This window comes from Microcaecilia unicolor, chromosome 12 (genome assembly GCF_901765095.1).
Source record: "Microcaecilia unicolor chromosome 12, aMicUni1.1, whole genome shotgun sequence".
NCBI lineage: Eukaryota > Metazoa > Chordata > Amphibia > Gymnophiona > Siphonopidae > Microcaecilia > Microcaecilia unicolor.
Window position 1 is genome coordinate 80,855,114 of NC_044042.1, and position 23,303 is coordinate 80,878,416.

General features: G+C 44.7%; 1 protein-coding gene across 5 annotated transcripts in view; it reads right to left on the reverse strand.

The window, feature by feature from the left end:
* Positions 1 to 23,303, reverse strand: part of ADAM11 (ADAM metallopeptidase domain 11) — a 177,934-nt gene that overhangs the window by 140,901 nt on the left and 13,730 nt on the right. For all 5 annotated transcript variants that reach the window (XM_030221374.1, XM_030221370.1, XM_030221372.1 and 2 more), the window contains exons 3-6: positions 17,182 to 17,258; positions 15,827 to 15,893; positions 982 to 1,070; positions 677 to 740 (exon numbers count right to left, since the gene is read on the reverse strand). In XM_030221374.1, the coding sequence (XP_030077234.1) occupies positions 677 to 740; positions 982 to 1,070; positions 15,827 to 15,893; positions 17,182 to 17,258 (297 nt within the window). The remainder of the gene's footprint in view (positions 1 to 676; positions 741 to 981; positions 1,071 to 15,826; positions 15,894 to 17,181; positions 17,259 to 23,303) is intronic.

A 23,303-nucleotide genomic window follows, 5' to 3' on the forward strand; every position in this document is an offset into this window, starting at 1 on the left:
AAGGGATCCTAACCGGAAACAGAACAGGCCAGGCAAAGCTGCCGAGACCAATCTGTGCCCAGAAAAAGCTCCAGCCCAAGATCAGCTGTAAGGGGTATCGTTTGCAGGTCTGCAGTTGCAGAAACTCCTAAAACCATGAATCGATCTATCTAAAGTATCAACCATGAATCTGTATCTGCAGGAGATGCCAATAAAATATCCCAAGCTCAAAATCTCTCTGATCCAGAGCCCGATGATATGGAGAGCAGAAAAGGGCTGGGTTTAAAACTTTCTAGAGCTTTAGGCTCAAGGTACTGTGGAGGGGGGTAACTTTTAAAGGATTTTTCGTGCATTAAAAGAGCTTTTTACAAAATTCTGCACAGAGACAAGAAGATACATACTTCTGTGTGACCTGCATGTAAGCATGTTCAAGGGCACAGCATGGATGGAGTCACGATTTACTCATGTAGGTTACAAAATACGCATTGCATCATTGCATGTATACTTTACACACTGACATCTACACCTGCAATGTGCGTGGCTTCAATCTAGGCATGATTTCTGCTGTTCTGGTGCTAGTAGTCTACAAAATGGGCTTATAATAAGTGCCTTGCTATAAAATTACCCTCCACATGTTATCATAAGAGATGGCACGTTTAGTGAAAACCAGGATCACAGCTTACACCCCCATCCTTACCTCTTGATTTTCTGTTGTCTGGGGTTCAATGATGTACATGTAATATCCATCAGAAAAGACGCCGCTATGGAGAAGGAGAGCCTGTCTGTCACAGCTGCTGTGCAATGGTCGTTTTGATCATATACTATCACATTCATTAGCTATACCTTCCAGCCACAAATCTGCCATGTATTATGCATGTTAGCTCCGTGCATGTCTACCACATATGAACTTGCCAAAATATGTCTGTATGTGTGAAGCTATCCATGCTAACTGTCTTGCTTGGACTCATCACTCTTGACATTAAAGACTCCAGCAGTACTCACTATAATCCAAGGCAGCTGGAAAGAGCCACAACAGAACCGGCATTTCCTCTAATTTTGCCCTGATAATAACAGTGTTCCTCGGCCACACCCTGAAGAAGAAAGGCAGAAGGTTAGGAGTCAGAAAAGCTCCACATTCACAGCAGTCATAACAACAGAACTCTGCATAGCCAGCGCAGTGGTTAATAGGAGACATGGAAGGGCCATGAGTGCATTTAGGAGACACAAATCAACAACTCTTCTGTTCTATATTCCAGAGCTCTCAACTTCAAGTCATCAGGGACAGTTTCATGCCCTCTTGTTTTTTTCAGTTCTTCATTTCTAAACATTTCCCTCCAAAACTCAATAGCATTTAACCAGCCAGGATAGGCACCTGGCCGGTAAAATGACCCATAACCGGCTATCCGAGTGAGAAACAGTTCAAGAAAAGCTGACAGGTTGAATGGGACAGTTCAGGAAGTTAGTTCCAGGGATGCTGAGAGAAGCATCATTGATGCACTTAAGAAAAGGTGATATAGCTAAGGAATTAAACAGAGTGGAACCAGCAGCAGAATCCAGCAGAGGCTGTGGCCTTTGATTATATTTCTAACTTGTTATAACATGTTTAGTAATATTGACTGTGGAAATACCAGTAAAGTGACATGATTTGGAAAGAGAGAAAGGGAATACTTGTGAGACAAAGGAAAAGTGAGTGAAGCAGACAGATGGACAGGCAGACTGATGAGAGTGTGTGCACACGCGGATTCTGATAATGAACAAAAAAAGATGGAGACCGGCATGTATGTGTACACACACAAATACACGCAAACATCTTCACTAATAGCCATATAGGAAGAAATGGAGTCTCTAGGCTCACAGAGGCAATGCAGGTATGCAATTCTCTTCATCTTTACTGCAATCCTTTTAGCATTAATTCTACTTCACTCAGATAACAAGCTTTATATTCAGAAGCACTATTAAATATGAATGACAGGCAGTGAAAAAGAAATGGGAAAGAGATGGGGGGGAGGAAGAGAGACACGTAGAAGAAGAGAAAGAGACAGTGGGAGGAAATGATTGAAGGTGAGGAAAGGAAAGGGGGGTATGAATGAACATAGGAGGAACAACATCATAAGAGCACAAGGGACAGAGAGATAAAAGGTGAGATTTTTGTGCTGAGGAGCCAAAGACCACTAACTCCATGTTAACATAGAAACTGAACCAATTTCATCCCTACCATCCTTCTCAGGGCTCAGACAAACAGTGCCTGAGCACCCTCTGAGCTCTCCTCACGAACAAAGATAGTGTGTGTAGAAAGCTTCTGATTGCCTAAAGGAACTTGCCCACTCAGGATCAGGGCCAGCACCTCCATTAGCCAAATTAGGTGGTCGCCTAAAGTACCAAGATTCTACATAAGTGCATAAGCATTGCCTAACTGGGACAGACCAAAGGTCCATTAAGCCCAGTATCTTGTTTCTAGCAGTGGCCAATCCAAGTCAAAAGTATCTGGCAGGATCCCAAGACAGTAAAGTAGATTTCATGCTGCTTATCCCAGGAATGAGCAGTGGATTTTCCCCAAGTCCACCTCAATAAAGGTGTATGGACTTTTCTTCTAGGAACTTGTCCAACCTTTTTTAAACCCTGCTATGCTAACTGATTTTACCACATTGCTCTGGCAACAAATTCCAGAGTTTAATTAATTATAAATAAAGTGAAGAAATACTTTCTCCAATTTCTCCTAAATGTATTCTAAATGTGCCTCCTAGACCTTGTATTTTTGGAAAGAGTAAGCAAACGATTCACATCCACTCGACTCATTATTTTATAACCTTTATCGTATTTTTTTCACGGAGAGAGTGGTGGATGCTTGGAATGCCCTCCCGTGGGAGGTGGTGGAGATGAAAACGGTAACGGAATTCAAACATGCGTGGGATAAACATAAAGGAATCCTGTTCAGAAGAAATGGATCCTCAGGAGCTTAGCCGAGATTGGATAACAGAGTCGGTAGTGGGAGGCGGGGCTGGTGGTTGGGAGGTGGGGATAGTGCTGGGCAGACTTATACGTTCTGTGCCAGAGCCGATGGTGGGAGGCGGGGATAGTGCTGGGCAGACTTGTACGGTCTGTGCCCTGAAAGAGACAGGTACAAATCAAGGTAAGGTATACACAAAAAAGTGGCACATTTCTAGGGCAGACTGGATGGACCGTGCAGGTCTTTTTCTGCCGTCATCTACTATGTTACTATGTATCTCCCTAGAGCCATCTGTTCTCCAAGCTTAAGAGCCCTAACTTCTTTTAGCCTTTCCTCATAGGGAAGTTGTGCCATCCCTTTTATCATTTTCGTCGCCCTTCTCTGTACCTTTTCTAATTCTGCTATATATTTTTTTGAGATGCAGTGATGAGAACTGCACACAATATTAAAGGTGCAGTCGCACCATGGCGTGATGCAAAGGTATTATTAATAGTCTCACTTTTAAATTCAATTTCTCTGATATACCGCAACATTTTGCAAAAAGAAGTCTAAGCGATTTATAATACATAACCAATTGGAGGAGGGGTAAAGAAACAACAGAAAACAACATAGAACACAAAAGGACAATGAGAAAAGGAAAAGTTACATCTCAAAGAAAAAGGAGCAGAGGGGGAAGGGAAGAACAATAGGAGGCTTGGAGCTGTCTCATTCAAGTATCCCAGAGGAAAGTCCCTGGGGAAAGGGAGAACAGAATCAAGCAGCAGTTTGGCAGAAGGCCAAAGAAAAAATAATAAGGGGCCAAAACTCAGACCGGCATTGAATACCCGGTTTAAAGTTAGTCAATATTCGAAGACAGCCATGCCAGGGGTGTAGCCAGACCTTGACAGGAGGGGGGGACCATAGCCCAAGGTGGGGGGGCACATTTTGGTCCACCTCCCTCCTCCTGCCGCCGTCCCCCCGCCACCTCTGCCCTCCCCCCCCCCACCCCTGGAAGATACCGCCTCTGCCTCCCTGCCACCGCCCCCCCCCCCCCCCCACTGCCGCTTGAAGGTACCTTGGCTGGCAGAGGTCCCCAACCCCCACCAGCTAAAGCTTTTGTCCCACGCTGGTCTTACATTGCTGGCGCCCTGTCCTGCTTTCAGTGCCGTGCATGCTCATTTTAATGAAACTGAGCATGCTTGTGCATGCTCACTTTCATTAAAACAAGCGTGCACGGTGCTAAAAAACAGGACAGGGTGCCAGCAATGTAAGACCAGCATGAGACAAGACACCTTAGCTGGCGGGGGTTGGGGATCCCCGCCAGCCAAATCGGGGGCCCAGGCCCCCGTGGTCCCCCTTAGCTATGCCACTGAGCCATGCTAGACAAATGTCTCAATGATAACTGAGCATCAGTGTAAAGAGATCTAACTGCAAAGGGGCCCTTTTACTAAGGGGTTGCAGCGTGGCAACCTGGAACTACCGCCTGCCCAACGTGGGTGCCGGCGGTAGTTCCACCCCCCCCCCCCCCCCCCCGGGCGAGCCATTTCCAGCGCTAGCAGAAATACTGAGAAAATATTTCCACAGGAGGTTACCCGGTGGTAATCGGGCAGTGTCGCGTAGTACCCAGTTACCACCAGGTTAGTGCAAGAGCCCTTACCACCACCTCAATGGTAAGTGCTTCTACAAAATGGCCGCACAGCAAGTGTGAACTTACTGCATGGCCATTTCTTTTTTCCACCTTTTTACCCACTATAGTAAAAGGGAGCTCTGTGCATGGCAAAAACTCACAGCTTATTAAAAGAGGCCCTAAGATAGGTGTTACACAACTACATCTGTCCCCCTGAAAGCTGGCTGGGTTTGAGTAACCAAGGGGCTGGAAATCAGACTACGTCAGGAGAAAAAATTAGACAATGAGGAGGTAATTTTAGAAACATTTTCACTTATAAAAGGCTGATTTACATGCATAAAAGGCCTCTTATCAAATTAGGTCACACCTGAAAGTATATGTTGAGCAAGTAGGCAAGTACTTGCAGAGCAGGGATGCATAGGGGATAAATTTGAGTGGAGGAAAGTTGGAGTCACAATTGACATACATTTGTTATAAAATACTTGTGTACTTTTTGTGCTAGTACTTAGACTTGTTCTTGAGCAGGTGTAAATTTCAGAGCTTACAATCTAGGCACTATTTCTGCAGGATTTGTGCTGGTATTTTATAAAGAAGTCTATGTGTTCTTAAAAAATAAGCTAAAAATAGGTGTCTTCCTGCCCTATTAACCTGGAAGTCCTGTTATAAAATTATTCTCACGGGGAAGGGAAGGGGTGGGAGTAAGGAGCTTCATGGGGTTTGGGGGTATATTTGTTGTTTGTACAATTTCCTTTGTCATGCCCAGCATTATTTTCCATTTATATACAGCAATGGAGTTTTATCTAAATGTTTGTTGCAAGTTGTGCTTGTTTTCTTTTCTTGTTGGACATGATGATAAAAAACATTTTTACATGAAATTATCCTGTAATAGAAAGCCCAAATCACACTAGTTGTAGCAGGAGAAACTCTCTCACTAATATAGCACTGGCGTAGCTATGGGGGGCCATAGGGGCCTGGGCCCCCCAAATGGATCCAGGGCCCCTGGTTTGTCTGGCGGGGGTCCCCAACCCTCACCAGCTGAAGCATTTCTCCAGTGCTGCTCTCCAATACGTTGCCTGCCCTGCTTCCCTCTCATCGCATGCATGCTCGGTTTTACTGAACTGAGCATGTGCAGCATTTCGTGTATGCTCAATTTCATTAAAATCAAGAATGCACAATGTGAGGGGAAGCAGGGCAGGCAATGTAAGGAGAGCATCACTGGAGAAATGCTTCAGTTAGCAGGGGTTGGAGACCCCCACCACCCAAAGTATGTAGCGTTGCGGTGGGGGAAGAGTGGAGGGGAGGCAGCCCAAAATGTGCCCCCTCACTTTGGGCTCTGGACCTCCCCCCCCCCCCCCCCCCACTTCGAGATCTGGCTACGCTGCTGCCCTATAGCCTTTGTTGCTGACAAAACCTTCTGCTGGACTGGGGATTTCTTTGAAGCAGAGGCATTGGGAAAAGGATGGAGGAAGACTGCAGGGTCTTCGGGCATTGGAGTGGAGCAGAAACTTACCCCCTCATTCTATAACTTTAGTGCTTAAATGTAAGCGCCATTTGTTCTCTAAAGTTAGGATTACAATATTTGCGGAGCCAAAAAAAAGAGGACACAAAAATAAAAACGGTTCCTACTTTTGCTAAAGAAATATTTATTTGTAGCAAATGTGAAAATTGGCTTTTAGAAACACTGACCGACTTATTACAGCAGTAGACAATAACCTACTTTTCAAAAACGTTTGGATTTGAGTGTGACCGAGTCTGAGCCCAAGGGTACTTATCAGAAGACAACTACTACTACTACTTATTTCTATAGCGCTACTAGACATACACAGTGCTGTACACTTGGACATGAAGAGACAAAGGAAAAGTGAGTGAAGCAGAAAGATGGACAGGCAGACTGATGAGAGAGTGTGTGCACGACAGAGCTTACAATCTAATCAGGACAGACAAACAGGACAAATAAGGGATAAGGGAATTACTAGGGTGGGAATGATAAAACAGACATGGGGACTGAACGTGAAGAAGGGTTAGGAGTTAAAAACAGCATCAGAAAGGTGGGCTTTTAGCCTAGATTTGAAGATGGCCAAAGATGCAGCAGAGATGTACTGCAGCAGAGGTGCAGCTTGATGTACTGGCTCAGGAAGTCTACTCTAGGGATATGGTGAAGCAAGATAAAAGGAATGGCTTCTGGAGTTAGCAGTGGAGAAGGGTACAGATATGAGAGATTTACTTAATGAAACGAGTTCCCAGGGAGGAGTGTAGGGAGAGAGAAGAGTGGCGAGGTACTAGGGAGCCACAGAGTGAACGCACTTGCAAGTCAATAAGAGAAGTTTGAACTGTATGCGGAAATGGATACGGAGCCTATGAAGTGATTAGGAGAGGGTTAATATGAGCATAGCGACACTGGTGGAATATGTTGAGCAGAAAAATTTTGAACATATTGAAGGGGAGAGAGATGGCTTAGTGGGAGATCTATGAGAAGTAAGTTGCAATAGTTTTAAGCGAGAGGTGATAAGAGTGTGGATAAGGGTTTTGGTACTGTGCTCAGAAAGGAAGGGACAAATTTTGGTGATATTATAGAGAAAAAAAAAATGACAGGTTTTAGCAGTCTGTTGAATATGTACAGAGAAAGAGAGAGAGGAGTCAAAAATGACACCAAGGGGAACAGGAGAGGTTGATTTAGGGGGAAAAATAAGAAGCTCAGTAACGGAACACAGAAGACAATCTGTGAGCGTGGAATTCTGTTAAAGCAGCACATTGAGCTATATTTGAACTACTTTGCTGAAGAGCATTAGAATTTAGAACCAGTTATTGATTCCTTCTACTGTCATCTTAAAGAAGATTTTTTTTTACCCCTGATGCGGCATATTTTTATGCCGAAACACAGCTGTGTCAGGCTGTTTGAACATTTTGGATACTGGCAATAAAAGAATCATCTGGTTCCTATATCTGACTGACTCACTCCACTTCTTGTTTCATCCTTGGTTTATTCCTTCCATGGAGGTTTTTTTTCCTTCTTTGTCTTTTGTATTTCTTCTCTGTCCATGTCTATCATTCACCTCCCCTCTGTGTTCCTGCCCCTATCTCCTGCTATGTTGAGTATCTCCCCTCTGTATCTTTATTCTTGCTCTGTCCAGCAGCACCCCTTTGTGTCCCATTCCCTCTCCCCATGTTCAGAGTGTCCCCTTATTCCTCCTTGACTCCTGTCCTTCCCCTCTTGCCCTCCCTCCCCCAGAACCAGCATCTTCTTTCCTTCTCTCTTGCCCTCCCCTCTCCCCAAGGACAGCATATCCCTTCCCTCCTGTCCCCCCCATGAGGCTACAGCAATTGTCTCTGTTCCTGTTTCCTGCCCTCCATCCCCCCCAGGTTCAGCATCTCTCCATCTTCCTTCTTCCCCAGCAAGTCCAAGCATCTCTTCCTCTCCTTCCTTAAAAGGGTACATCAGGTATCCCCTCCCTCCTGCCCCCCCTATGGGTCTAGCCTTACTCCCTCTGCCTCGTTCCCCTGCAAGTCGAGACATATGTTCCTCTCCCCCACCCTGCGAGTCCTCCAGCATCTCTTCATCCTCCTTCCCCTTACTCCTGTGAGTCCCCAAAATATCTTCCTCTTTCCTTCAACCCCCAGCCCACTGTTTTTGACCAGAAGTGCTTGAGACACACTGCCCCATCCTGCCTGCTCTCTTTCCCCTTCTATCCAGGGTGTGTCCGCCTCTCCTTCTTTCCATCTGCTCTCCTTCTCTCGCCTCCTTCCATCTATGGTCTGCTCTCCTTCTTTACTGCCACTACCCCTGCCGCTGCTGCCTTTGTTTCTCTAGATGAGCAGCAGTGGCGATAACAGAAGCTACACTCATTGTGGTACCAGACTCTCCATTGATACAGTTGCCAGTCCCACCCCTTGGACACCACATCCTGTTCCTGGGGAGAGCCAGCAGTCGTGCCAATGGAGAGTCCGGTCCCGTGGTGAGTGTAAATTCTTTTGCAGCCGCCACTGCTCATCTAGAGAAGCAATGGCAGCAGCAGCAGGGGTGGTGGCAAGAGGGAGTTGGGGAAAGTCCCACTGCCCATGCTGCACAGCAGGAGAAAACGGCTGCACATCCACACAGCCTAGAAGGAACATTGGCCGGGAGCCAGAACGCAAAGTGAGGAGGGCACAAATGCATCTGAGCACAAGAAGGGTAACAAATACATATGTCACACGCCAAATGCATGTGACTTGGCATGTCTGGACATATTGCTAAAGTTGTGCTGCACGAACAAAATTCCTTTGACAGATTCAACCACCAGGGAAACAGAGAGAAGATTGGAAATGCCTTTCTCTCTCTTTAGCACCCCCATGTGTCCAGACTGACTAATAGGCCAAAAATGGTTTTTTGGTCAAAGGAACATAAAAGAAAAAGAGGATATTTTCCTAAAAATTAAAAAACCTGGAGAATATATCTGAAGAAGTCCAAAAGCAGGACATGTCCTCATAAAAAATAACTAAAATTATACTGCCCGATTTTCAAAGCAATTTAAATGGCTAGGAGAGGCTCCATGCAATTTGTATTGCTTGTCCAGGGCTAACTGAATATTCAGTGGCATTTAACTGGATTATGCTGCTGAACGTCTTCAGTTAGCACCTAAGCCGAAACCAGCTAATTTGTGGGAGGTCCTGGGGCTGAGTCAGCATTAAACCACATAAGATCACTATGTAATTTGGGCTGCATAAAAAGCTGTCTATCTTTATGTTGCTCAACTTACGTGGTTAGAAGTGCTGAATATTGCATTTAGCAATATAAGTGTTATCTGGCCACATATGCCTGTACACATGAACCTTATTCTACCACAACACTACTGTATTTGTTCATAGCGGAATTGGCGAACGCCTTTACGGTATTATGTAAGCCACATTGAGCCTGCAAATAGGTGGGAAAATGTGGAATACAAATGTAACAAATAAATAAATATGATCAAGGTTTAAGTTTGCACACCTAAATGTAGGTGCATAGCAGTGGCATAAGCTACAGGGGGCCTTGGGGGCCTGGGGCCCCTGGTTTGGCTGGCGGGGGTCCCCAACCCCTTCCAGCTGAAGCCTTTCTCTACGCAATGTGAGGGGAAGCAGGGCAGGGAATGTGCTGGAGGAAGGCTTCAGCTGGCAGGGCTTGTGGCAGGGAGGCTGGCCAAACTGTGCCCCCCACACACACTTTGGGATCTGGACTCCCCAAATGTTGAGGTATGGCTACGGCCATGGTGCATAGATGCTGATTTATGCTGGGTGCCCAGATAGTGTTACAAAATTTGCATCCAGCACACTGCATCTAGATACCTAACTGGTGCCCAGTTATAGAACTGCCCCCTTAGTGGTTAGAGAAGTGGGTTGTAAACCAGAATAACCAGGATTCAAATCCTCCCAGTAACACTCATGACATTGCGTAAATCACTTCATTCTCCATTGCCCTGGGTACAACTAGACTGAAAGCCAACTGGGGCAAGGAAACAATTTGCCTTGAGCTCGAATCTGGAAATGGTAACAAATCTAAAACTGCAGGTTACTGAGAGTGTTTGTTCTACAGTTGGGCACTGGAGGAAAGAGGAAGGGTGATCATGGATCACTAGAGCGGGGTGCCTGATTGAGAAGGGAGGCATTATTTCAGAGCATCTACACACCAGTTTCATAAGTTAGCAAGCTAGATCATTGAAGGGAGGGGGTATTTCCAGCCAGAGAATATGGGATAATTTTTATCCACAATTTGTCATCTCAATTAGGCTTGAAAATTATCCTAAAGATAGATGGCTAAAAATAGTTTCCTATCTTGGCTGCTCAGTGACTCTTAGAAAATGTACCTCAATGAAAGAAACATTTAAATACCTCTGTGCATACTTGTACTGGATATGGGTCTCCTTCAATTGAAAGGAAGCTGTGGAACGAGGGGGAATAGGATGAAGGTAAAAGGGGACAGATTTGGAAGTAATCTAAGGAAATATTTCTTTATGGAAAGGGCAAGTCTCCCAGCGAAGGTGGTGGAGATGAGGACTTATGAAAATCCACTGATACGAAGCATAAAGTCCATTTTACTCATTACCTGGATTGGCCACTGTTGGAAAGAGGTTACTGGGCTTGATGAACCTTCGATCTGTCCCAGTATGACAACACTATGTTCTTATCCACCAAATTAAAAAAATAAGAATAGCCATACTGGGTCAGACCAATTGTCCATCTAGCCCAGTATCCTGCTTCTAAAAGTGGGAGCTGAAGGAGATTTGCAGGAACCAATCTAAAGCAGAAAGCATAGAATTCAAAATAGTTTAATCTAGTCTTGCCTCTTTCTACCTGAATACATTGCAAGCTCTTGTGTCTCTCACTGAAGTTGAAAAGGCAAATTGATTAGCAAAATATAAGGCAAGTAGACCAAACACAACCTTATAAGTCAAACACAAACATTTGAATAAGACTCTGGCATATATTGGTAGCAGTTACTGGGTGGGCCAGGGGGTGAACCAACTCTCTGCCTGCTACTCCCCAACCCCCGCAGCATAAAAAATAAATACATTAGAAGGCAGGCCCTGCCAGCTGAAGAATCCCAAGCAGTCTCATCCTCGCGGCTGTTAGTAGCCCATTTGCTGCCGCTGATACCAGCACTGCCCTCCTCCAGGCTTCCGCGCATGCTCAATTCAACCAGCATCCCAATGCACGCATGCGCAGGGAAGCCAATTGAACTGAGCATGCACAGGAGGGGAGGGGGTGCCGGTGTCGGCAGCTAGAAATGTGCTGCTGACTACCCCGGGGGTGAGACTGACAGGGGAGGAAACTCTAGAGAGGACTCTTCAGCTGGTGGGGCCCAGGCATAGGCGCCCCGTATAAGAGGCTTGGGGAGAGCCCAGTTGTGACCTTCCCCGCCTGCCTCCCGCCCTCCCCTCTGGGACCAGCGCTTGAGAGACAGAACGAAGGGAAGCTGAAGGTGCACCGAGCGAGCATGCTTTTCACTGGTGCTGACGTGCTGTGTCGCTGCCAACGCCGCCTTCCCTTAACCCCGAGCAGGTATGAAGTTTTAAATTTCGGAGGGGGGGCGGGAACTGGACAGCGCGCGTGCAACCTGGTGCTCGGTGGGAAGGAGGTAAGGAGGAAGGCAGGCAGGCCTGATGCTGGGTGGGTGGGAGGGAGGGGTGCCTGGCCTGGCCTGCCTGATGCTGGTTGGAAGGGGTGCTAGGTGGGATGCCTGGTGCTGGGTAGGTGGGAGGGATGCCTGGTGCTGGGTGGGAGGGAGGGAGGGATGCTGGGTGGGAGGCCTGGTGCTGGGTGGGAGGGAGAGAGGGGTGCCTGGTGCTTGATGCTGGGTGGGAGGGAGGGGTGCCTGGTGCTGGCTGGCTGGGTGGGAGGGAGGGAGGCCAGCCGAATGCTGGGAGGGAGGGAGGCTGGCCTAATGCCTGGTGCTGGGTGGGATGCCTGGTGCTGGATGGGGAAAATAGGCAAACGCTGGATCTACATTATACCTCCTCCAGTCAATTCCACAGAGGAGGACCCAGCTTTTACTTATGGGTGGAGGGCAAGAAATGAAGAAGAAAGGAGGAAAGTAAAGAAATAAATGGAAAGAAAGCCCTGGAAATGGAGTTAAGAGGACAGATAGCAGCAGAATCGGATACTGGGCCAGCATGATCAGAAAAACAAAGTCACCAGACAACAAAGGTAGAAAAGATCATTTTATTTTCATTATAGTGTTTGGAATATGTCCACTTTGAGAATTAGGTGCTCAACATTAAAAGTTTATATTTATTTACTTATTTATGGCATTTTATCCCATATTAAACATGAATTAGGGTGTTTTGTGGCTCTACACGTATCATGATATTATGATCCCTTGTTTCATATGGTACAGTAAGGTTCTGAGTGTGTTTTTGCACAAAGTTGTGCATAGTGTTTTGCAGTTGAGTGATTGCGGTTAGTATATGCTTTGAGCAACCACTTTATTCTTTGACATATGATACATATCTAATATCTAAATTTAATAAAAGGTATTAATTGTGACTTATTTTAATTTATTTTTTCTGTGTGTTATCAGACAATTATGGGTTTAAGCTCCACCCCCTTTAGCCTCCCCAAACAGTTGGGCCACCGACCGCCTATGGGCCCGGGGATCCCCACCAGCTACACTAATGATGTGCACTGCCAATGGGCCCGAAGTGAAACTGGGTGGGAACCTGCCCACCCATGGCTACGCCATGGATCGGCAGCCAATGAACCTGCATATATATTGGAGAAATACTATAAGATTTTTTAAAAGAGTAAATCAATTGTAAGGCCGTGTTTTGAACTGTCTGTAATTTTCTTAACGACTGCTTGGAACAGCCAAGATAAATAACATTACAGTAATCCAACAAACTTAGTGTCATTGTTTGTACAATTAAGCAAAATTGATCACTTTTAATTGTATTCAAGAAAGCATGAGAAATGCACAGAGCATCTCTGAGGAAGAGGAAGGGATTGTAAAGTTTAATAGCTGGTATGGATGGGCAGACTGGATGGGCCATATGGAAGCGATACCTTGCTTTGTATGCATCCAAGAGCATGGATGAAGCAGTTAAGGACTGAGAGTGAGACATTTGAATCAGTTCGAATGATCATCAGGGGAGAGTTGGGAGATTTATTTATTGCATTTGTATCCCACATTTTCCCACCTCTTTGCAGGCTCAATGTGGCTTACAGTACATCATGGATAGTGGAAATATATTAGAAAATAGACATTTAGTGTAACAGAAGGATCTTAGGCAGCATGATAATGATGAAACATAATAGTAGAGTAACAAACAGATAATGTAAGACAGTTAGTGTTACAGAAGGATCTTGGGCAACATTATAGTGATGAAACCTAATGGTAATATAACAAGTAGATCTTGTAAGACAGTTCTGAATATGTGTGGAGTTGTGTATATTCACATTGGTTGATCTTTGTGGTAAGCCTTGTTAAACAGATGGGTCTTCAGTAGTAGTTCGTTAATTCGTAGATCGTTTTTAATTTGCGCGGCAATTTATTCTGGTTTGTTTGTTTTGTTTTTGTGTGTTTTGGTATCTCTGTATTTTGGGGAAAACCGTTTAGGGAGGGGATGAAATTGCTTTGTATTTAACTAACTTTTTATTTGCTGTTTTAATGTAAGCTCAGGTTCTAGACAACAGCATTTATGCTGACAGAGTTTATGAATGGAATGATTGTATTTGTGCACTGCACTCTCTCTCTCTGAACCAATAAATAAAAAAGAACCTTTTGACCCATCCAGTTTAGCTAGCTGCCCTTTCCCTCCAGTTCCCAGATCAAACACTAGTCTAGGTGCAGTCATTTGCCTTTTCCAGCACCGCCCTCTCTATCTCTCCCATCAATACTGTTACTATTTTAGCTGCTAGCCGATAGCAGTTCTAGGATCCCACCACCCCACTCAAAGAACCTTACACTTCTACTAAACCTCCCTCCTTTATGCCTTTATACCTTAGAGAAGGCTGCTTGATCACTTGAGGGGTTTTTTAACTCTGACCGCCACTGCCAAAATGCCCATATATTCGATGCCAGGCCAGTGTAAGGTTCAGGTACCAGCATTAAAAATCCAAGTATGTGCGGCTGGTTGAAACTTAACCGGATGAGTGCTTCAGCAACTAACCACTTAAGTTAAACCAGTCAAAGATAGGTCTGCTATTTATGTGGTCCTATTTGGCTAGTTAACTTACAGGCTCATTTTCAAAAGAGAAAAACGTCCAAAAAATGGCATATCTGCATTTCGACATTTTTATCACAAAAACGTCCAAATCAGTTTTTCAAAACCTATTTTTAGACGTTTTTCTCTGAAGTCCGCCAGAAGTGCGTCCAAATCTCAAGGGGGCATATCAGGGGTGTGTTCAGGGTGGAACTTGGGCGTTCCTAAGACTTAGACGTTTCTCAGCCATAATGGAACAAAACAAAAACGTCCAGGACTAAGACGTTTTGAGCCAGACCTGTTTTTATTACGAATAAGGCACAAAAAGGTGCCCTAAATAACCAGATGACCACTGGAGGGAATCAGGAATGACCTCCCCTTATTTCCCCAGTGATCACTAACCCCCTCCCACTCCCGAAAAATATGATGAAAAAAACTTACCAACCTCTATGCCAGCCTCAGATGTTATACTCAGGTCCATTAGAACAGAATGCAGGTCCCTGGAGTAGTCTAGTGTTGGGTGCAGTGCACTTAGACAGGTGGACCCAGGCTCCTACCTCCCCCTACCTGTTACACTTGTGGAGGAAACTATGAGCCCTCCAAAACTCAAAAGAAACCCACTGTACTCACATATAGGTGCTCCCTTCACCTGTAAGGGCTATGGTAGTGGTGTACAGTTGGGGGTAGTGGGTTTGGGGGGGCTCAAGACACAAGGTAAGGGAGCAATGGTGAGATGTTTACCTGGGAGCAGTTTATGAAGTCCACTGCAGAGCCCCCTAGGGTGCCCTATTGCTATCCTGGGATGTCAGGGGGACCAGTCTGCTGGCTCCTCCTACATACCAATGGCTTGATTTTGTGCATTTTGAACTTGGATGGGTTTTTTTTTTTTTTTTTTTTTCCGAAAATGGACCAAAAAACAAAACATCCAAATCACAAAATGTTGTTTGGAACAGTATTTTCGAAAACAAGAGATAGACGTTTTTCTTTTTTTGAAAATGACCTTCTTTCCTATTCGGAGTTTGGACATTTTTTGCAAAACGTCCAAAGTCGGACGTTATATCGAAAATGCCCCTCTTTACCAGTTAAGTGCTGACCCCACCCAACTCTGCCCACAAAATAGCCAATTTTGGCTCTGGCGGTTAGAAGGGATATTCAATGGCCCTAGCCGGGTAAGTGCCACTGAGTATACCCTCAGAGCCCACTCAGCACCAGCTAACTGGGCAAGAGGCTCTTTAACCCAGTGAATTGACTTTGAAAATCAACCCCCGAACGTCTCTTTCATATTTTCCCCGTTCATTTCTTCCAGTGACTAAATTTTGAGCTCCTTGACTCTGTCATGTAGGGTTTGGTTACAGATATCTCCCTTCTGGACTGCCTTGAACTACTCTACCAGTGAAATGTAGCCTTTCTTAAAATTGGACTATATATCTCTCAGTACTCAAGTACCAAAGGCGTAGCTAGGTGGGTCGCCAGGGGATCAACCGCTCCCCCCAAACAGACTTTTGAAAGTGCCGGCAACTATTTTTCACGTGATCTATCAGGTTTAAAATATGCACTGGCACCGTCAGCAGTCCACTCTCCACTCCCCCAGCGCCCTCAACCTGGCTACGCTACTGTCAAAGTACTACATATTTTTCCACTTACCGATGTATGCATGACATTCCCATCTCTTTCATAGTGCCTCTCCATATAACGTGATGATAGCAAGTGACTGCAAGAAGTTAAAAAAAGAAAATATTTTATTTTGAACAGAAGAAACAAAATAGTTTATAGTCAGATCTTTTCATCCAAATAGGATCTGAATTTATATTAGAAATGAATACATTAGTGTACATGCAGCCACGTCTGGGGTGGATGTCTGACTGCCCCACTCACTGACTGAATTGCACTGCAGTTTCCAGTGGAAAGAAAGAGAGGGAAGCATGACTAACCCCACTGAGATGAAGATGTAGAAATCATTGTATGGAAGGCAGTTTATCAAATGTAAGTAAAATAAAATCTCTCTCTTAATGAAGTCAAATATATACACTGGTAGTTCTAGCCCAGAACTTATCTGGAGTGCTCCAGGGATGCAAAATCAAATCCTGCTACTGACACTCACCATCTCCCTGTGCCTTGTTCTGTCATCAATTATAATACTGTTTTGAGTACTGGAACCTTCTAATGCCTTCTGCAACGTCAGTGGTGATCTCCACTTCTCCTGTTATGAGGCCTTCACCCTCTTCCCTAGATCTTTTTGGGGTCAGCCCTATACATCAGCTTGTCATATCACTCTAGTGCACTTCTGCTTCAGGTTTGATATATTGGCCATCAGTGAACAGAGGGCTCTTAGGAAGAAGCTTTCAGGAGTGCTCAGCACAATAATTGTTTTTTAACATGAGAAATCCAGGCTTTTAAGGGGTTAGTATTGGTGTTCAGCTTTATTATCAGCACATATTTTATCTTGCTGACTGAAAATTAGTCTCTTCAGGTTGGTGCTCAGCAATTATATATCAGGCATTTCTAGAAAGGGAGATCTCAGATGGAATAATGAGTTTCTGCTGCTAGAAAGAGACTTCCTCTGGACAAAGGATCTCATCAAGTCTTTCCTTGGAGTAGCAGGTGACAGCAAAGGCCTACCCACTGTAGTTTATCACAAGAGCTCATATTGCACCAGCTGGTTCTGAAGCACACGTCGGCTTACTGGACCCCATGGTCTGAAAGTTAATTACTAGCACTGCTCTAAGTGGACTAGACATATTAACAAGGGCACTTTTACATAACTGCAGCTCCCCCCGGCCTTCTCATGTTAAAGCTTCTCACATACTACTCTTAGCATTTTCCCCTTTACGTTACAGCATTTGACAATGGTAATTCTGACAAGCCTTCACACCTCTGCACCCAATGTCCAGACACACGTAGTCAGCATTCAATCCCTTCTTATTTGGGTTACTGACTAGCCTCATGTCATCTGTGGCCCTCTACTCTTGCTTTTCTTACAAACTTCATAAGAGACTTACTGGTTCAGCTTCAGATCCAGGATAAAAGCAGACCCAAAGGCATGGATGACAAAGCTCACTTGTGCAAGGTGTACAGACTGGAGGAAAAATGTAAAGAAAGATAAATGAGTACAACTTCCTGTGCCAGGAACTGAAGGCAAAAGGCCAGTGATGTCAGGCCCCTAAAACCAATGATCAAGAACTGGCATCGAGAGAATGCACAAAAGGCAGGTAAGTGAGTAATACCACATTCCAGTAAATTCACCAACATATCAACTCCTATATCCCACTTCATTTTGCACCTTCTTTACTCGCTGCATATGTTAGAGAATTAATAGAAAGATCCAATCTGAGGGTAGGAAAAGGATCTTGGAATTAAACAGAGGGTGAGTTGTTTCAGCTTTCCTCTGGAGCAGAAAAGTACAAGGAGTGAAGTAACAACAGAAAGGAATACAAGTTTCCTAAATACATCTCTTCTGCTAAGTCTGTTACAGGACTTGTTGCTCCTTTAGCTCAGGAGTACAAGCCTTTGCTTTTTATAAGCAGAGGCTGTCTGCACATGCTTAAACCCTGCTTTCTGCTGGATGAAAATTATGGGATGATATCAGAGCTCCTGAACACTGCATTGAATTCCAGTGCTCACAACCCTCATATTCCAGATAGGCGAACTTCTTTCCCCACTAAACAGAACTACAATCATTTCTGCAATTTGTAATGTTTCCAAAATATACAACTAGGATGGATAATCTGATAACACATTTCCTGACCCTTGGAATGTTCTTGGTGCCATCATCATCATTAGTAGTAGTAGCAGTAGTAGTAACAGTAGTATTTGTGTTGTATTGCCTAATCACAGTGTGGTAACCTGAGATTCATGGGGACCAAATAACTTGGACCCAAGGCATCTCCTGATTCATAATTCAAAGTTCTCTATTACCTCAAACCTACCCTCAAAGTCAGTGGTGTGCTGGAGCTGGCTCTGTCCGGCTCGGCTCGCAAGAGCCGCTTGTTAATTTTTGACAGCTCTTGCGAGCCGGTTGTTGTTTGAGGCGAGCCGGCTCCATTACAGAGGTAAGCATGGCAGGGGGGCGCCATGCTTACCTCCCCTCCAGCTCCCAAACATGTGCATCATCAGAAGGCGGGACTAAGGGCACAACGAACGAACTCATCGAAGCAAGCAGGGAGGGAAGGCTGGAGATGCAGCAGGGCTTAAATAAGGCGGCGCTTCAACGGAGAGGTACTAAAGAAGATGGATGGGAGCGGGGGGCGGTGGGGGCGAAGGAAAATCGCTGGACATGTTTGGGAGCAGGAGGAGAGGGCAGGGGAGGGAGGAGAATCGCTGGACATGTTTGGGAGTGGCAGGGGAGGGAGAAGAATTGCTGGGCAAGGATGGGTAATGGGGGGCAGGGGAGAGAAGCCAATTGCTGGGCAGGGATGGGTAGAGGGGGCAGGGGAGAGAAGCCAATTGCTGGGCAGGGATGGGTAGAGGGGGGCAGGGGAGAGAAGCCAATTACTGGGCAGGGGAGAGAAGCCAATTGCTGGGCAGGGATGGATAGAGGGGGGCAGGGGAGAGAAGCCAATTGCTGGGCATGGAGGGCAGGGGAGAGAAGACAATTGCTGGGCATGAATGGATAGAGGGGGGCAGGGGAGAGAAGACGATTGCTGGGCATGGAGGGCAGGGGAGAGAAGAGAATTGCTGGGCATGGATGGGTAGGGGGGGCAGGGGAGAGAAGACAATTGCTGGGTATGGATGGGTAGAGGGGGGCAGGGGAGAGAGGAGAGTTTCAGGACATGGATGGAGGGGAGGGCAAGAGAAATTCTGGACATGGATGGAGGGGAGGGAAGGGACAAGGGAGAGAGAAGAAATGCTGGACACGGAGGGAAGGAGATTAGATGAGGGAAAAGGAAGTGAGGAGAGAAACTGCACATGGATGGAGAAAATAGGCAGAAGCTGGATCCACTGTACAGTCAAGTCTGCGGAGGACCAGAAATGAAGAAGAAAGGAGAAAAGAAAAGAAATAAATGGAAAGGAAGCCCTGGAAACGGAGTCAAGGGAACAGATAGAGAGCAGCAGAATCAGATACTGGGCCAGCATGATCAGAGAAACAAAGTCACCAGACAACAAAGGTAGAAAATTTTTTTTTATTTTCATTATAGTGTTTGGAATATGTCCACTTTGAGAATCAGGTGCTGAACGTTAAAAGTTTATATTTATTTACTTATTTATGGCATTTTATCCCATATTAAACATTAATTAGATTGGAACCTGGGATCATTTAATTCTTTTTTCCTGGAGAGAGTAATGCATTGCCTCCCCCCAGCTATAGCCAGCTCTGCAATTTTGGGGGGGGGGGGCGCAGAGGTGGACGGGGGGTGCAGAGATGGATGGGGGGCGCAGAGGTGGACGGGGGGGCATAGAGGTGGACCGGGGAGAGAGCCTGTTAAAAATTTACCAGCACACCACTGCTCAAAGTCCTCAAACCTATCCGGGAGGACTGCCTGACCTGGTAGGTGTTCAAGACACCCACAATGAATAAATATGAGACAGAGTGATATAAAATAGAGACAGTGAATGCAAATCCATCTCATGCATATTCAAACCCAAATGGCTAGGCTGTAGCTGAGGACTGGGTTAAGAACACCTGACTTAAATCATCCTTACTGCATACTATTCACAGGAATCATAAATTTGGCTGAAATGAGGGCACAAATTAGGACATAACTTTGGAGTATAAGTTGAGGAGCTCAGAATTAAACCATATCTGATCACCTTAAGCACCCCTCACTCCATCATGCTAGTAAGGATTCAGTGCACAGGCCACTGGCGTATCCATTCAAGGTGCATGTGATGTCTAGTCGATCTGCATTCTCCCTCCTGCCCTCCGTGTACAGTCTGGGATCTCTCAGTTCCTTTCCTGGCCCTGCAAAACTCTACAAGTATCCCCCCCCCCCCGCACCTTTAAATCACCTCCGCTCTAGTCTTCGCCAGGTGAGCAGAAGTGGCACTCACAGGCTGCTTGCAGCCTGCACCAGGACTTTCTCTCTGAACTCTCCTGCCCCTTCTGATGCAACTTCCCGTTTTGTGAAGGGCGGGATGTGCAGCTGCCACTGCCCGGGTGAAGACTGGAGCAGAGGTGATTTTAAGGTATAGGGGGGACAAGGGGTGGGAGATGCACCCCATGTTAAAAATTCCTGGCTACTTACCACATAGTACTGGAGCTGTTTGCAGGTATGGACCTCCTTTCCTGGCCCCCTTGTCTTCTTCCTACCTTGTTCTGTAGACCCTACTCAATCTCTGCTCAGTTCTCTCCCTTGTCCTTATCTCTGCTCTATGCATCTATCTTTGAATTCTATGAGTTTTTATTCACCTCCACTTTTAGGCTGTTCCACTAAATTCAGTCATAGTCAAAGACTAATGGCAGAGGCCATAGTGAACATACCACTTCAAGAACTCCCTACCTTAAAGAAACTTCAAATAAAATCTCATCTGTTTCCCTAGAGTCAACATCATTCTGTTGAAGTCTCCACCTTACTTAGGGGGTCTTTTACTAAGCCGCAGTAGCGTTTTTAGCTCCTAGTAGAAATCAGCTGCCAGTAAATGCCGAGACACCCATTATATTCCTATGGGCGTCTCAGTGTTTACTGCCAGCTGATTTCTATTGCGAGCTAAAAACACTACCATGGTTTAGTAAAAGAACCCCCTTAACCGCTACAATGTCGAGGTGTCTTAGAAGTTGCTAAAGATTGCTGTATACCATTGGTGGTTGCTTTGTCTTCACTCGTCATCTCTAGTGTGTCCTTTCTGAAATTATATTTAAACTAAACCTGGGCCTCTCCAGACATTTAAATGTTGCCATTTAAAAATGGGGATGCTTCTAAAATAAGGGCCATAGAGGCTCCTGTCTCCCAAAACGCAAAATACAGTATAATATTAATGTAATATGCAACCAGCACAGTCACAGAATGTAAAATGAGCCTGAATAAAAACTTCAAAGAAATTTTTCCATCAAAGGGTTCTAGCAGTTTCCACAGAGTTCAAAGTTCCCTATTATCTAGGACAGGTGCATCAGTCCTGGTTTTACTCCCTTTTATCCACACAGATATAGATAGATAGGTATATATATTATATATATAGAGAGAGAGATGATAAGGTAATGCATAAAGCATGGCATGAGTATCAGAAGTAAATCTAAGAGACTGAAATCATACTCAACATACCACAAAACTAATCCATTTGGAGACATTGCTCCAAAAGAAAAATCATTTTGAAAAATGTTAAAAAATACATTGAAATTAGTCAAAAATAAAAAAATTAAACAATAAAAATATAATAGAAACAACCCAGTACAACTCTTCAAATTCCAGAGCACAAAAACAAATGGAGGGAAATCAACATAGAATATGCAAAGAAATACAATTAACCAAATGCCACAGTTATAACTGAAAATTAAGCAAATGAGCAAAACTACTCATCCCCAAACAGCACAGAACTATCACTACCACCAAATCAAGACAGAGGACACGGCAGACCTTCCTTCCCTCTCCTTCAAAAACTTATCCAAGTGTTTGGGAGCACAAAATATATCATCTGATACTCAAATAATGTGCATTAAATTGGAAATTTTAGGGAAAAAAATCACACAGCTCCCAAAAGCATAAGCCTCTGTTAAATTTCAGAGAGTTCCTGATTTTCTTAAATTGGACCTTCAAGCTCAGAGATGCAATGAAGGCAAAGTCCGTCACTGATGACCTGGGATCATCTGATCATTTCTTGAACCGCAGGAATGAACAGAGATATCACTTATGACATTATCCACCCCCCCCTTAGGTTGTGCCAGAGATTTAGTTGCAAAGCTTGTGCTGAAATTTACTGTTTCTGCCCCTCTAGGAGGCAATTCTAAGTTACAAGTTTATTCAGGATTTACTACCCCGCCCATCAAAAAACATGTCTGGGCGGATTACAACCTAAAAGTTGATAGAAGAGAGCGAGAGATTAGAAGTGAAAGAATGAAGAGGAAGGGCAGGGGAGGAACTACAATTTTAATAGGACAGAAGAGGAGGGGATATAGATGGGAGGGGTACTGTCTGGTCTGTTTGGTCTGACAAGCTCACACGCATGGACTTCAGCAAGGCGCTTAGGAAAAAGAATCAGTAAAAAGGAATGTTTTAAGTTCTGTTTTAAAGGTCTGGAGAGATGTTTGATGTCAAGGAGATAGGGGTAATTTGTTCCAGTGATCAGGACCTTGAACTGAGAAGATTGACTTTCTAGTATGTTGGTGGATAGCTTAAGAGACGCTGATCGTAGAGTTCTAGAATTTGAATAAGGGATAAGCATACGGGAAAGGTATGATGGTTCTCCTGACTGACTGATTTTATAAACTTGTAGTAAGATTTTGTAAATGATATGGTGGGACATGGGGAGCCAGTGGCTGTTTTCAAGAGCAGAGTAACGTGGTCAAATTTCTTTTTCTCTAATTTCTATAAGTGGGTGACTCCTTTTTGGTGCCTCAAAGCTGCACAGTGACACTCTGTGGAGGTTGTTTTTTCTGGGTTCTTTGATAGAAATATTTCAGAAACACTCACTCGCCTGCCTGCCTTTCTTTTTACTGTTTCCAACTAGTTTCATTTTTCCCATCTTGTCTTCTGTAACATCCAAATCAAAATCAATCACCACAATCAATCTAAAGGTTCAAACCTCAAAAAGCTGCATACTGAAAAGTACAAATCCCTGCCAGGATAGCCCTAATAAATATGCATGAGAGAGCTTTCCATGCATAGTAAAAACCTTTTTAGGTATATTAGAAGCAAGAAGCTGGCAAAAGAATCAGCTGGACCACTAGATGGCCAAGGCGTAAAAAGGGCACTCAGGGAAGGCCATAGAGGAAAGATTAAATTAATTCTTTGCTCCTTTTGAGGCTGGAGAAACTTGTTTCATCAACATATGCTATGGGAACGAAGATTGATAGGAATGTCCCCTAGACGTAGAAAAGATTTTCTGTCTATTTGGGAACCTTATATTTTTCACTTGCCCCCTAGGGCCCATAGCTTTATTTTGAATAGTTTGTAAAGTGGCAAGTGCGATTTGGGATATAAGTGTGTTTTTTTGGGTTTAAAAAAATGTTTTAGGTATGTTCTGTGCCTGT